Raw genomic sequence first — 14,536 nt, 5'->3', positions numbered from 1 at the left:
GCTCAGTACTGGAAAGAAGGGAAAAAGTTTGACTTCTGTGAGTCAGCAAAACAGAGATGAGCGATTCAAAGGAGGAGTTCTTAACCTGGGTTGATGAAATTGCACACGAAGTTTTGAGAGTTTATGTGCATATTTTTCTAGGTAGAAGGTCCACATTTTAATCAAAGGAAATAGTGACTCCCCCCCCCAAAAAAAAAGTATAAGAACTCTTAGGATAAGACTTAATAGAAACAAGATGAGGGACATTAACATATCTAAGGAAAAAATATGCCCCCTGGATGGGTGGCAGCTTAGGGGAAAAAAAGGAGCTCTGTTGGAAAAATCTTGGCCATGTGTTTAAAGAGCTGACCACGGGGAAATAGTGACAGGAGGCAGCGAAATGTTGCCCAAGGAGTGGGTCCTATAATGGAGATGGAGCTTTGGGTGATCATAACTTGATTACACTAACCAATGAGGTGACCCAATGAACGGCCCTTGCTCTCATTCCACACCTATCAAGTTACCTTATTTAATAATTTGGCTTCCCAATAAATTTGCCTGCAAACAGAGACTATGACAATCAATGTGTCAAAGTCTTGATCATTCTATCTTCATTAGGACATGTGGTGTGTATGTGTCTGTGCGCGCATGTGTGTGTCCGTGTATGTGCACAGGTACATGTGAATTCATCTAAGAAACACCTTCCTCACAGGGTGTTGCCTTGTCCTGCCTTTTCCTCCATCTCTCTGGCTACTACTATCTTAAATGGTTCTTCTCGCCATCCCAGTCTCTTCATGTTGGAATGCTCACAGACTCGTGCTTGGACCTCTTCTCTTCTCTTTCTAAAAATACTGCCTAGATGATCACATCCAATCTCCTAGCTCTAGGCACAGTCTATACCGAGAACTCACAAATTTGTATCTCTATGGAGACCTCTCTCTTGAGCCTGGACTCATAGATCTAACTGCCTACCTGACACTTCCATGTAGATGTTCATGAGGCATCTAAACTCCACGTGTCTAAAACTCAACTCCTCACTCCCCCTCCCCCAAAGTCTGATTTATTCCCTTTTCACTCTTGACCATCTCATTAAGTGTCAAATTAATTCTTTCTGTTGCTCTGGACAAAAACCTGGGAACCATTCTTAACTCCTTCCTTTCTTTCATCCTACATCTAATCAATGGGAAAAAATCATGTTGGTTCTACATCCTTTAAAAAATAAATATGCAGAATCTGACCTCTTCTCATGAAGCCATCTTCACCACCCATCCTAGTCCAAGTCATCATCATCTTTTGCTCGAACCTTGTACTAGCCTCCTAACTGGTCTTCTTGCCTCTATCTTTCCTACTCTATTCTATTTTTTTACATAACAGTCAGAGTGAGGCTTTAAAACCTACAACACATCATGTCATTCTTCCAAACAAAGCCTTCCAGTGGCTTTTCAACTCAATCCAAGTAAAAGATAAAATCTTTACAGTTGTTTCTAAAGTTCTATACAATTGGCTTCCTCACTTCCACCTTCCTCCCCCAGAGCTGCCTCGGTCAGGCCGTTCTTCATAGCTCTCTTCACCCTCCTGGACACTCCTCATTCAGGCTTCTAGAAAGGATAATCCTCACTTCCTCTCCTCTCCTCTCACTGTAATGAACCTCCTGTTGTTGCTAATGATACTGCAAACACCAATGGATAAATTTTAGTCTTTATCATACTATACCACTATCTGCTCTTCATTTCTTTTCTTTGAAATTCTCTACCCCCTGGAACAATTAGATCCACACTTTAACGAGTCTTCTCCCACCTCTCTCTCTTTTTTGGATTCTTCAACTCTGGTCTTTCTCCAAGTTTGAGCCTACAGTGGGTTAAAAACCCCTGATTTAACAAATATATATTTTTCCCACTTTACATGCTTTTCTTGATGAGCTTTCCGTATTAAAAACAAAAATTTAAGTGTTATTCAGCTGACAGTAATCCCGTCAGTGGTCATGGCTTTGTTACTCCTTTTTGAAGAGACATTCCTCTCTTTCCCCATCCCCTTTCACACGTGGTCCACATGGAAGCTGGATGACCCTTTCTCCACATGGTTAGTCTAAAGGTGGGCATTTGACTTTCAAGAAGACAGGTGTCATGGAAGCCTGACCAAAAAGTCTGCTCTTAGACAGAAAAATAAGATGAGAGGACAAGCTGTGTCTATTTGAGTCATATATATGTTAATATATTCCCAATAAAAATGAAGGACACATGGTCTGCTGAAAAATTTCAGGTCCATTTTAGAATGTGAAAAACAATGTGGGAAATGTCATGTGGATGCTGAAACGCTGGAATTTCCAAGACATTGAAAAGATTTATAAGTACAATTGGTTCTTGAAGGAACAAGATGTCTGGCTGCTGTAGTCACAGACTTATCAGGAAGATGCTATAATCAAACCTCTTCTAACAGAGATGACATTCTGTGACAGTTCTAGGATTATGCTTGGTTGGTTTCAGGTTTCGTTAAACATGTAAATGAGAAACTGGTAAACAAGTATAACAAAAAACTTCCCTTACCAACTACTAAAATTTCCTTACCAACTACTTTAAAAAGAAGAAAATGTAAGTTCTTTGTAATGTAGATATAAATTCTGCTTAAGTCACACTACTCCACTCTTATCATGGTGCAAAGAAAAATGCAACAGAATTAGGTTGCTTACAAATGGCCTTATTGTCTCCATAGTGTATCAGTGCAGTGAGACTTAGGGCTTTTTCTCTATCTACAAAGAACATACCAAGATCTATAAAGCAAAGGTGCTAGGCATGGTTTGGCAGGTTGCCTTAAAGGGACCCAGGATAAACAATTAAGAAAAATGGCAAAGTTGATACAATGAGCAAATTTATTTCCTTCATGAGTTGAAGAAAGCATATTCTTGATTATAATAGCAAAACTACAACGTAAGTTGTTGTATAGATAATAGGGCACATTTATTGAACCAGTCTCTTGAGACAAAACTATCCTCAAAATATCTTCTCATCTTAATCCTTAATCCTGTACTTTTCTATACATAGAGGTAACAAGCTTTAGTATAATATACAGATGTAGAAAACTCCAGTATAGTTAGCGTCACCTGTGAAAAATAAAACTGGGGCTAGAGTAGCAAAAAAAGTCATTTAGAGCAACAAGTTGGAAATTCACAGCCTACTTGGAAAATCATTAAAATAAAATTATATTATCTCCCAATCATCGGACATTTAGGGCAATAACGAGATCACTTGCTAACTCCAGCAAACACTGAGCATCTTCCACAATTACATACTCTAAAATATACACAAAATGTATGGTTTAAATTCAACAATATGCTAAATGCCAATGGTATGTACTTTCTCTTATCTCATTGGTTTTATTTTTCACTGAATTCATTAACTCAATAAATACTTGCCGAGCTCTTGCTGATACAGGAATTAATATACCAAAGATTTAATTAAAACCTCATTTTCTCACATGGTTATCACAGCTAAGATGCAACAGAAAGAATCCCTCCTGCCCACCCTCTGCTACAGAGGGGGCCAGGTACATACTCCAGGTGAGGCTGGCCTGCTGAATGGCAGCCCCAAGGCTGCATCTGCAGAACAAGGTATTTATCATAAACTGTTTCCTGCTAGAGTGTTCACAAAGGTCTAAATTTAAAAAGAGCATGTTCTCTATCTGTCCTAAGTAAATGCCTATAAACAGAGACAGAATATAAGGAAGGATGTGTTCATTTCTATAAGAAAAGTACAAAGTCCTATAAAATTTCAAAATGGGAGCAATCATTTCCAGCTTCAGAACAAAGTTTTCTGGAACCTACACGAGTGTTTTTTGTCTTGTTTTTAAACAATGGTGGAATACCAGCAAGGATGGGAAGAAAGGCCTTTCCAAGAAGACACAGTGGTTTTAACAAAGAAGTAAAAGGGAACACCTCTGAGCAGACTTGGCAATTCTAAGAACTCTAGGGCAAAGGATCCATGTAAGACAGCAATGGCCTAGAAAGTGTTTTGGACCTGGATGGTGAAAGGTCTTGAATGTGGGGCTATAAGGAGTCTAAACTTTGAGAAGCCCCCAAATGTTTCTGAGAGTAAGGGAACAACATAATCAGAGCTCTGCTTTGGGAGATTAATCTGGTCAGACTGATTTTGGGGGGGAGGGGCAGGAAAACGTAGCGATGGGGGCATCAAAGGATTATCAAAATCGATAAGGGTGGAGGAGAGAAAGGTTGTTGAGTAGAATTATATATAATTAAAGAAATAATCATCATCAGGCATGGACAACCCAGTAGGTGCTATGCACTCACCAAGGGACTTTATATGTAAGTCAGGGTCTCGAATCCATATAAAATTCCTACAATGTGTTATTATCAATACCTTCAGGGCAGAAAACTGAGGTCTGGTGAGGTCAAATAACTTGCCTGCAACACGCAGCTAGTACTCGGAGGAGCCAGGCCCAACTGATCCCCATTTCACACGCCTTCTGCTTTGTACCACTGTAAATGGGAAGTCAGCTGTAAATGACAAGGATAATGTTCGTGTGACCATTTTCCTCCAGATACTTGCCTCTCTAGGTTACTGGGTTTCACAGTTTGGTGGCATGGGGGTGGCTGGAGAGGTGCCAGCCATCAGAGAAGCCAGAGTTGCCTGCAGAGAAGGATTTTCCTTCACAACCAGGATGGCCAGGCAACTAGTATCCATACATGGCCAACCTGGCTCTCTCCCAAGAACTGGCAAGGGCTCCACATAGTCTGGCTCTTGATATCTCCCCTGGGACTCCACCTTTATCCTGCACACTTACCCCCAGCCCAAGAGATCTCCCCTCTTCCAGCAAATTTATGAACTGGCTGCTTAGACCATTCTCCCCACGGGAGGCCAGGAATCCAGCTCAGGGATTTGAGTCAACAGCTCCATTTCCCTTCACCATTGCATTCCCCTGCTTTCCAAAAGGGGCCTAAAGTAACCGAGGGAGTAAAGTGCAGGGCTGGATGAATATAAAGTAGCAGGGCCTGTGCAAAGTCTCTGTTTGTGGGAAGATAAGGAATAGTTCGTGAGGAGCCCTTTGTTTAGTATATAAAACAAACTGTTCAATGTTGCTACTTTTAAAGCCTCAACAGCATCCTAATTAATGTACTATTTGGTAGTAATTCACTTTAATTTAATTGGTGAATTATAGACCCCTTTAAGAACTCTTTGGAAGGACGATCCTTTAGAATAAAATTCTTACTTATCCCTTGCTGAAATGGCCCACACCACTAATTACTTTAGTCTCTCCCATCTTCCTGCTTTGCACCTCTGCTACTTTTGAAGGAAGTACTCTAGCCATAAATCCCAATTAGACCCTAGATAGTGGTCCCCTGGTCATCCATCAGCTTCAACACTCACCACCTCCCCTTCGCCTGCAGGGCTGTGCACAGGTTGACCTTTTAGCTATAGAATGTGTATAAACAGAACTTCCTACATGCACCTTGGGACTCATGTGTTAAAAGCCCTTATTTTACACAGGGTAATCCTAGTGGCAGTAGCCAAATAGAGACATGGAGATAAATTTACAAGACAGCTTTGCTCCTTTCTCATAATTCATTGAGCCAAACAAGACCGTAGGAACAGCAACAACAAAGGATGATTTATAATTTCCACTCCGTGTGTCACCGTGGCGAGATACACCAGTGGCTTTCATGGGACAGATTTAAAAGGTGCAAAGCAGTTATCAGCATATTATCACAGATCATTTGTTTCAGAATTTAATGTCATTGTATTATTTATTGCAGTTAGTGTAGAGTTTGGAATCAGGCTTCCTGGGTTTATGTCTTATAGCTAACACTTGCTAGCTATAAGACCCTGGGTGAGTTATTTAACCTCTCAGTATCCTCACCTATAAAATAGGTCTAATATTAGCTCCTATCTCATTGGGTGATAAAGATTAAATGAGCTAATGTATGTCAAGTGCTTGGAACCATGCTTGGTCCATGGTGAGCACCCAATAGATGTGTGCTGGCGTCACCTCCCACATCACCCAGTTGAGTAATAACTGCAACAGGGCCCCCAAATGAATCACACATTTAACTAATTTTAGTACAAATAAGAAAATACTATCCACTGAGCTAAAACTTGAATACTGATATTTACTTATTTAGATTCACCATCTTCACAAAACTGGTTAAAAAATAGGAAGACAATGAAAATATAATCAGTGAGTAAAAATTTTAGATGACTAAATAGTGAAAATTTGTATGTTGTAATGAAGATTAATGAGCAAACATGAAGCATTTTGAAAACTACAAAGTGCTATATTAGAATAGGGCATTATTATTATTAGCGAAAATAATAGATTCCACCTGAAAATGTTGTACAAGCCCAGATTTGTTCTTTTATTTTATACTTTCAAATACCTTCATGAAAAATCTGCAACTATCATCCCTAAAACCTGGAATAAAAAACATCATTCATTCACCAAGGTCATTCATTCAGGGCTCTACCCATGCGGAGTTGCCTGGCACTGTAAGGAGTCCCAGCCAGAACATAGAACAGGAATGGAAAGGAGAGACTGACATCCCTGCACACTGTTTAGTGTCCTGGCCTAGAGGGCAATGGGTGGTGACGTGGAAGTTGTGAGAACCTCCAAGTATTAGAAATCGGGGTGGCTTGACTCTGCTTCTAGGAGAGGAAGGGCGATCAAAAAGGCGGACCCTTAGCCAGCCAGAGTAGGTTCGACACATGCAAGGAAGACTGTGCACCAAGAAAAAGAGAGCTCTAGCTGAATTTTGACAAATGACCAGAGGACCAATAGAATTCAGATGAAGGGGCAGTGAGAAGACCTAGATATGACCTTGGTTCACTCAGTACTCAGGGAAGTTAAGAAAAAGTGTTAAGCCTCCAACTGGGAATAAAAGATAGAGTATTGCTCAGAAATGATATATAGAGCAAACTGCAAATGCCTGAGCAGAGTTAAATTAAGTCAAGCTGGAACCAATGGATCATCCCCGTGCCTATAAATTATCCCTCTGCATCTAGTGTCTCACACTGGCAGAGCAGCTTCCACCCAAAACGAGTACATTTTTCCTGGGGAAATTCAGGAAGAAGCCTCAGGCCTCATGTTGCAGTCTCTAGAAGAGAAATTTCTGAGCCCTGAGTGGTGGCGGCAGGATGGAATCAAGAGCATACCTGGAGTAAGTGTTCCTTACGAGGCGGTCGGAGGCCAGGTTAGCCGTGATAGTGACTAAATGAATCCATAAAGTCATCTCTGAGCACAAAGCATGACGCAGAAGCAAGCTGTGTTTGCAGAGAAGGAAGGAAGGAGGGAAAATTGACTGCTATTATCTGAAGTACTTGTGTAGCTTTAGATAAACAGAATATATGTTGTATTTCACTGATAAAATACCTATATATCAAAGTAAATACTCCCAAACTACTCACTTACAGGGCAGCTCCTTAAAACAAATCCATCCATCATACATGGTCCTGAGCCAACAAACTCACTTGGATGTTTAAAGAAGCTGAAGTTGTTTTCAAACTGCATCATAAAAAATCCGAGATGTGTGGCACCATCTCAGAGGCCCCCAGTTGCGTGTGGTGGGAGGGGGGTGGGGTGGAGAGGTCAACATAACAGAAGACTACTGGGCAGGTGGGAAAAGCAGAAGCAAGGCTGAGTTTGAATCCTGGCACGGCCATGTGACTTGAGAAAGTGACCTCATCTCTTAGCACCTTAGTTTCCTTTTTTATAAAATGGGTACAATAATATGTACAGGATTATTGGGAGAAGTAAATAATATAAAGTTTATTTAGCACATAGTACCAGGCTGTGGCACAAAGCTAAATGTTCATTCCTCTTCTGAAAAACATAGGGATGGGGGGTGTGTGTGTATCTTAAATACATGTAAAAATATGCAATTGTGCAAGCCCCTATAGACAGCTCTTCTGTAACCAGCAGTCATGCAACAGATATGCTGAGAAAGGATCTGGGGTCAGTGGCGTCAATTTCTTCTGCATTTTCTGGCTGTAGTTGCCATAAGAGTTGCTGGCACAAATCCTCAGCATTTATCTACTCTTCCTCCTCGATATTTCCAGCAGGTACCAAAAGTTTTCATTAATTCAAATACATTTTTTTTAAATTGAAATATTATTTCTAATAAGCTAAGTCAGTTCACAAGGAAAACCAACCTATAGAGCATTTTAAACAAATGGATTTCTAGACTGAGCTTAAAAGGAGCTTTAGAGTAGATTCATATAACATCTTTATTTAACATTGATGAAAAGCACAAAGAGATGAGACTGATTAAACTGGCACAGTTATCATCTAGCAAAACTCCCAGATGGCTACAGCAGCTCCTGACAGCTCTCCACGCTGATCAGCTCATGTTGCATGTTGGATGGACAATATACGGCAGAGAAGAGCTAAGGCGACACTGGAAACACTACCCCATTTTAATTTCATTAGATCACAGACCTACAATGATAAATACTAATTGCAAAATATGGAATGAAACCCCAGTGGTAAATTTTACCACCCTAAATCCCTAATTAATTAGCTTTGTTACATTAGGCAAGTTACTTAACTAAAGTCTATTTCCTCATGATTTAAAAGAAGGTGCTAATATCTGCCTTAAAACCTTGTTATGAACAATATGTCTTCTGGCTTTGTGGTATTCTTGTCAAAATCCATAACCCAGTCTAATCATGAGAAAACATCAGACAAACCCAAATTGGGAGACATTCTACAAAATAATTGACCAATTTTCTTGAAAAGTGCCAAGGTCGAGAAAGACTACAAAAGCGCCATAGATTGAAGGAGACATGACAACTAAACGGAGTATGGGATCATGGATTTGATCTTGGACCAGGAAGAGGCTAATGGAAAACCTGGTGAAATTTGAAATAGGCCAGTAACTAGTACTGTACCAAGTTAATTTCTTAGCTTTGACCACTGGATTGTGATTATGTAATAGGAACCTTGGTGGAGAGGAAACAGGAATACTCTGCACAAATTTTGCAACTTTGTAAATCTAAAATTATTTTAAAATAAAAACATTTTAAAGAGCAATTTTTAAAAAAGCCTTGTTGTAAGAAATAAATACAAGATCAAAAATGTAATACATTGCCTGTTTTCTTGCAGGCATAATTCCTTCATCTAATGGCTATACTTAGAGGCCATCGACAGTAGGAAGAGTATATTAATATTGGCCAAACCCAGGTTGGGATAGTTAATAATGAAGTGTGTTGTTCAAGTGCGATAAAATGGGGCCATTCTATTTCAACTGAATAATTATAAGTATTCTCGCAAAACTCTACTAAACATCAATATTTCAGTCTTTGCACAATAAAATCCTAAGTTAGTTTTTTAAAAAGTATGGAGTTTGCGTTTGACTCATGATGACAGGCTTTTATTTACCTAATGCCATCAGTATTTAAACCTAACATGTCAGACCTTCATTCAGACTCTGGGACTGCTCCCATCTTGTCAGACTTCAACAGTTTTCTGTCAGGCAACACCTGGCAAAATAAACCGCTTTCATATAAATCGTAGGCATCTCAAAATGACTATTGCTTGATACGCTGTTATTTCTGTTTTCCCCCAATTTTTTATTTTAAACTTGAGTCTACATGTAGCCTTGAGGGGAAAAAGCCTGCCTCTGAGATAATTAAAGGTCCCCAATGCCAAGTTTATTACCTAAGATTTTGCTTTTGTTAAGAAAACATTAAAAGAACCTAGGAATCACAATGCTCTCGCAATCACAGTTTCCAACAAAGGAGCTATGGCTCCTCCACTTTTGCTCCTCACCTCAGAAAGTAACTGGGCAGCCAAAACTAGTAACGAGCAACTTGGCTATTTCTTAGTTTTAGATGGAATCATCCGTATGATAAATATACATTTCTTTCTATTATACTAGTCTCTTGCAAAATAATTTTTGTTTTCTACAAAGGTTATGAGATATCATAAAAATGTCTAATGCATCTGGTTTAAGAATCCAATTCTTCCTTCACATATTTCTGCATCTGTTCACAAAATCTCTTTGACTTCAAAGGAAGCTTTTCAAGGGGAAAAGAAGATACACACAGGAAAAGTGGCCATAAATTTTTAGTAGTCCCTCTCTAAGGCCATTTTAATAACAGCACTGTGGGACAAGTCTCTCTCTGAGACCGAAAATATCACAGATGATATTAATGACTATGCACTTATATGGAGATTTACGCTTTAAAATTGTATTCTGGGTCTAAACGTGATATAGCTTCGATTTAGAACATGTGAAAAATATGGAACGCTTAAAGAAAGCTTAAATCACTTTTAACCCAGCTATTCAGGAAAACCTAGCAAATGAAAAAAGAATGGTTGTTTCCTTCTATTTTTTTCTGTGCCTATATTTATATAAACATTTATTTACAAACAATTATTTACAAACATAAAACTGTAGCTATACTATTAATGCAACTTTGTATCTTTTTCAGTTGGTCTTTCAAAAGACTGTCTGGGTCCTTCAAGCCATCATTTTTAATGACTTGAAAATCATATGTAGATTTATACTTTAAAACGATACTCTCACATTTAATTCTTATTCTAATCAAAGGTAAATCAAAGGTTTGGAAACACTAATCTGTTCTGGAAGTGCTACATCTTGAAACAATCTAGATTAACAGTTGATTAAGATAATTGTATTGGTAAACGCCACCGAAACAATAGTAGATGTTTAAGAAACTTTTTCTTTAGCATTTATAATGACTTGGTCCCCTTAACCTCCCTGGGCAATCATTAAGGGGCTCTAGTTTCTTTTTATTTTCTATCTGATTCTCTGTTTCTCATGACATCCTTAGCTCTTGTTTGGAATGAGAGGAAGCTGGGGTCTAAGGCTGGGTGACTTTGATAGGGTAGCTTTAACATGCTACTATTATAAACACAGTAACCGACCACTTCTTGTCCTGCAGAATCAGGCCCTTGAGTTTCAAAGAGGGGAGTATTTGATTGGATTTATCTAATTTTGAACCAATTCTTCCCTCACATTGCTGCCTGAAATTTAAAAGAACATTTACGTAGCTGTTCTGTTGATGAAGAGCTTTCCGGTTTAACATTCTTCATTCTTATAAGAATCTTCTTAGGCTCATATCAATGAAGAAAACTTAAGTACAGAAAGTGAAGAGATTTATGGGGAGATGAGAAAAATCTTGGTTTCCATAATTAATTTCACTGCTGTACTCTGGCTTCATCATCACGACGCCAGAGGCCTTCCAGCGCTTGAGAGAACACGAGTGTGTCCAGCCCTTCCTCCGTCCGCGCTGAGGGGACAGAGGGGCTGTCACCTGACACAGCTAGCGGCCCGCTGACAAACCCCGCGACCTCTGCTCCCCGAACTTCCAGCCTAGCGCTCTTTCCGACACACTGCTTACCATGCAAAATCCTCACACGCACGCAACACCGCAGGAACGTGCACGGACGCCAGGCAGTCACCCAACAGTCAGACTCCGAGCTTCCTTCCTGCTTCCCGTAAGAGCGCTCCCAAGACACGTCGGGCACGTGCCTACGCCGAGATTAGACGCGGAAGGCGTTTAGCGAGTGTGAAGACGTTCAGCGAGTGTCGGAATGAATGAAACACACACTCACACACACACTCACACACATTTTCTTTTGCTTTTGCCATGAGGGCGAAATTCCAAATACTGACGGACAGGCTGAAGGCCTCGTCATGCCCTCGCGCCACAGAGCAATGACTGGTCACAGCAGAGCCGCCAGGCGCAGGGCAGCGACGCACCTGGGCAGGGCTACTCCGGGGCAGAGAGGAGGAACCACACTGGACAATGCACTGACACTTGCTCAGGGAGGAAGAGAGCGGCGGCGCCAATTTAAACCTCCCAATTCCGAACGAGACGTCGTCTCTCATTTCTCCGCAGGCCCGCGCGCTCGCGGTCAGGGAAAGGGCGGGGATCAGATCGCAATGGGACCCAGAGAGGGCGGGCCGTGCCAGGGGGCAGGCTGCGGTGCGCTCCTCCCACTGCGGGGCGCGTGCGTCATCACGCAGGCTTGCAACGTCATCGCGCTCCAGGTGGAAGGGCAGTCTTAGGCGAGTCGACTTGAGAAGCGAGAGGAGCGGGTGCTCTTAAGAGGAAACGGGAAGAGAGAAGCGAGTGGAGGGAGGGAGGAGAGACGAGAAGGAACTAGCGGGATGGGAAAGAAAAGCAGCGGCAGAAGGGCCAGCTTGGGTTACCTGGGGAGCGGGAGCCGCTTCGGGTCCTTTGTGAAGTGCCCGGATGAAGCCCCAGCACCCACGCGTCTTCCGCATTGAGTGCAGCGCCATCTTGAGGAGGGCGGAGCCTTCTTGTCTTGAGTGACGTCGGCTCGGAGAGCCAGGGCCCGATTCGCTGCGCTTTTGCTTGCTGCGCCTGCGCGCCGGCCGCTGTGCCCGGGGCTGGGCGAGTCCGGCCATTGCCGAGCAGGTGGGGCAGGGTTGGGGTGGCGCTTCGCTTCAGTGCCTCCCCACAGGCTCCTTCGCGGGTAGTAGTAGCTGGGTTTTAGGCCGGAAGAGAATCCAGAAGGTTGCTTTTCGCATCCTAGCCGTCCGGAGGCAGCTTTAAAGACGTTTCTGTAGGAATGGGGCCTTCGCAGTCCTATTAGAGACAGTAAGTGCGCCCCTGAGACCCGTATGGCCTCAGGCCATGCCATCTGCGGACCCTGGGCTCGGAAGGTGCAGGAGACTCGGGTCTTTCCTTCAAGGAGTGTACGGCCCGCTGGGGGGGTGGACAGGTAAATGGTGCAGCGTCTTAGCTGTGGCAGAAGCACATCCCAGGGTGGGGGAGGAGGGTGGCTAGGGCTGTACTTCTGCCCGTCCAGGCACGACCTTCAGAGGAAGGCGACACCCGATAGGAGAACCTTTCTGTTTTGAGTTAAATTATAACAAGAGTTAACACAGTGCTCCTGCTTCAGCGAATGCACCCAAAAAAGCTCCCAGACATGAAGATAAATAGATACCAGTAAAAATGCAACGAAGGGATTTAGTCAGAATTCCTCGATGTGGTGTTGTGTTTATCCATTGAACAAATACTGAAAAGTACCACATTTCCATAGGGAGGAGTAGGAGATAAGTGGAATAAGGATGCCCCATAGTTTTAAAGGAACTGGAATCTTCACAGGTTTAAATCAGAGTTTATAAATTAAAACCAGGCATTAAAACCTCATAGGAGTGGTACAAAGTACTGGTGAAGTTCAAGCGTAATTGGTGTAATCTAAGCAGGGAGGGAATTGTAGGGATGACGCCCCCCCTCCCCCCCAAAAAAAGGCATCTGAGGAAATCGAGTCTCATTCTTCAACAAAACTGGTCAGTTTGGTTTTGTCTCTGTCAAATTCCAGGTGTCTGTAGTACTCCCAAATGCGACACCCGTTAGATAGGCAGGTCTGGATCTCAGGAGAGGTCTGCACTGGGAGACGGAGGGTAACTGAGACCAAGGAAGGCTCGGAGACTGCCAGGTAGCGTTTGTGGAGTAAAAGGCGATGGTTGGATGATGGAAATTCAAAAGAGTAACCAAAAGATACTTTAAAAAAAACCCAACATGTAGTAAACCTGAAACCCAGGAAAGAGGTTTTGCCAGTGGAAGTGACAATTGATCTTTTTTATAACAATATACAGTATCCCTTGTAAATAACAGTTTTATAAAATGCCTAAATGTTTTGTACTCATATACACAGCAAAGCATTAAAATAGAGTATTTTTTTTTTACAGATGTTATTAATTAGATTCAATGACCTTAGGAATTAGTAAGATTAGATTTATGACATCCTACGCCATCTGGATTGTAAAATAAAGCCTAAAAGTAAGATGAGGGTTACAGCGGATAGCTGTCAAAGAGCCTGTCTACTTTATTTCCTCAAGCAGTACTTTTAGTCTTTTATCTGCTAAGACTCACGTGACTGACAATATTTTCGTGGGAGACATACTCCCATTGAAGAAATAATCAGAACACAAGTGTAATCATTTCAATATCTGTATTTTTAAAGTCAATTATTTTCAAACTCAGAAGTAATAAATTGTGTTTCCCACCACAGTGGTGACCTGATGACTCTAGAGTGTCACTCAGCCAGCAAGCTTGCCCCTTGGACAAGGACCATATTTTTATTTCTTACATTTCCCCAAGCATGTAGTATAGTGCCTTACATAGAGTAGGCATACCTTTTAAATCTAACTTTTATTTTGACAAAGTACACAATTTTCAGAGGTTGATAATACACTTTTGAACTTTTTCCATAGTGAATGATTCACATTTCTAAAGTTTGTATAATGCAGAGTTAGTATGGTCACACGGGAAGTTCACTTATGGAATATTTCATTGTCCAAGAGTGTTGTTAAAATGAAGCACCACTGTATTTATTGCAATATTTTACCATTGCTATCATTTGGTAAGCCAAAGAATTTTAGTCAAATGAGATACAAATGTTGTATTGAAAGCAGACTTTACAATTAAAAACTTATAGCCATCCACTTATGTACTGTTTGGCTACATAATGTGTTCATGCTTACAATTTTGAACACTTGTTTAAAATTTGATTTCTCATCAACACTTTTATTTTATAGTAAGTCCTGGTAATT

General features: G+C 41.3%; 2 protein-coding genes across 3 annotated transcripts in view; one reads left to right on the top strand and one right to left on the bottom strand.

Moving 5' to 3' along the window:
- The window catches only part of WARS2 (tryptophanyl tRNA synthetase 2, mitochondrial), a 49,498-nt gene extending 37,031 nt beyond the window's left edge, over nt 1–12,467 (bottom strand). For both annotated transcript variants that reach the window (XM_081121485.1, XM_081121486.1), the window contains exon 1: nt 12,164–12,467. In XM_081121485.1, the coding sequence (XP_080977611.1) occupies nt 12,164–12,382 (219 nt within the window). In that variant the 5' untranslated portion in view covers nt 12,383–12,467. The remainder of the gene's footprint in view (nt 1–12,163) is intronic.
- Nucleotides 12,361–14,536, top strand: part of HAO2 (hydroxyacid oxidase 2) — a 133,382-nt gene continuing 131,206 nt past the window's right edge. Inside the window, exon 1 of the mRNA XM_081121489.1 lies at nt 12,361–12,575. The gene's annotated coding sequence lies outside the window, so the exon portion shown is untranslated. The remainder of the gene's footprint in view (nt 12,576–14,536) is intronic.

This window comes from Miniopterus schreibersii, assembly GCF_964146895.1.
Source record: "Miniopterus schreibersii genome assembly, chromosome: 19".
NCBI classification, from domain to species: Eukaryota; Metazoa; Chordata; class Mammalia; order Chiroptera; family Miniopteridae; genus Miniopterus; species Miniopterus schreibersii.
The sequence above is the reverse complement of the archived record's forward strand: the minus strand, read 5'-3'. Positions and strand labels throughout refer to the sequence as shown.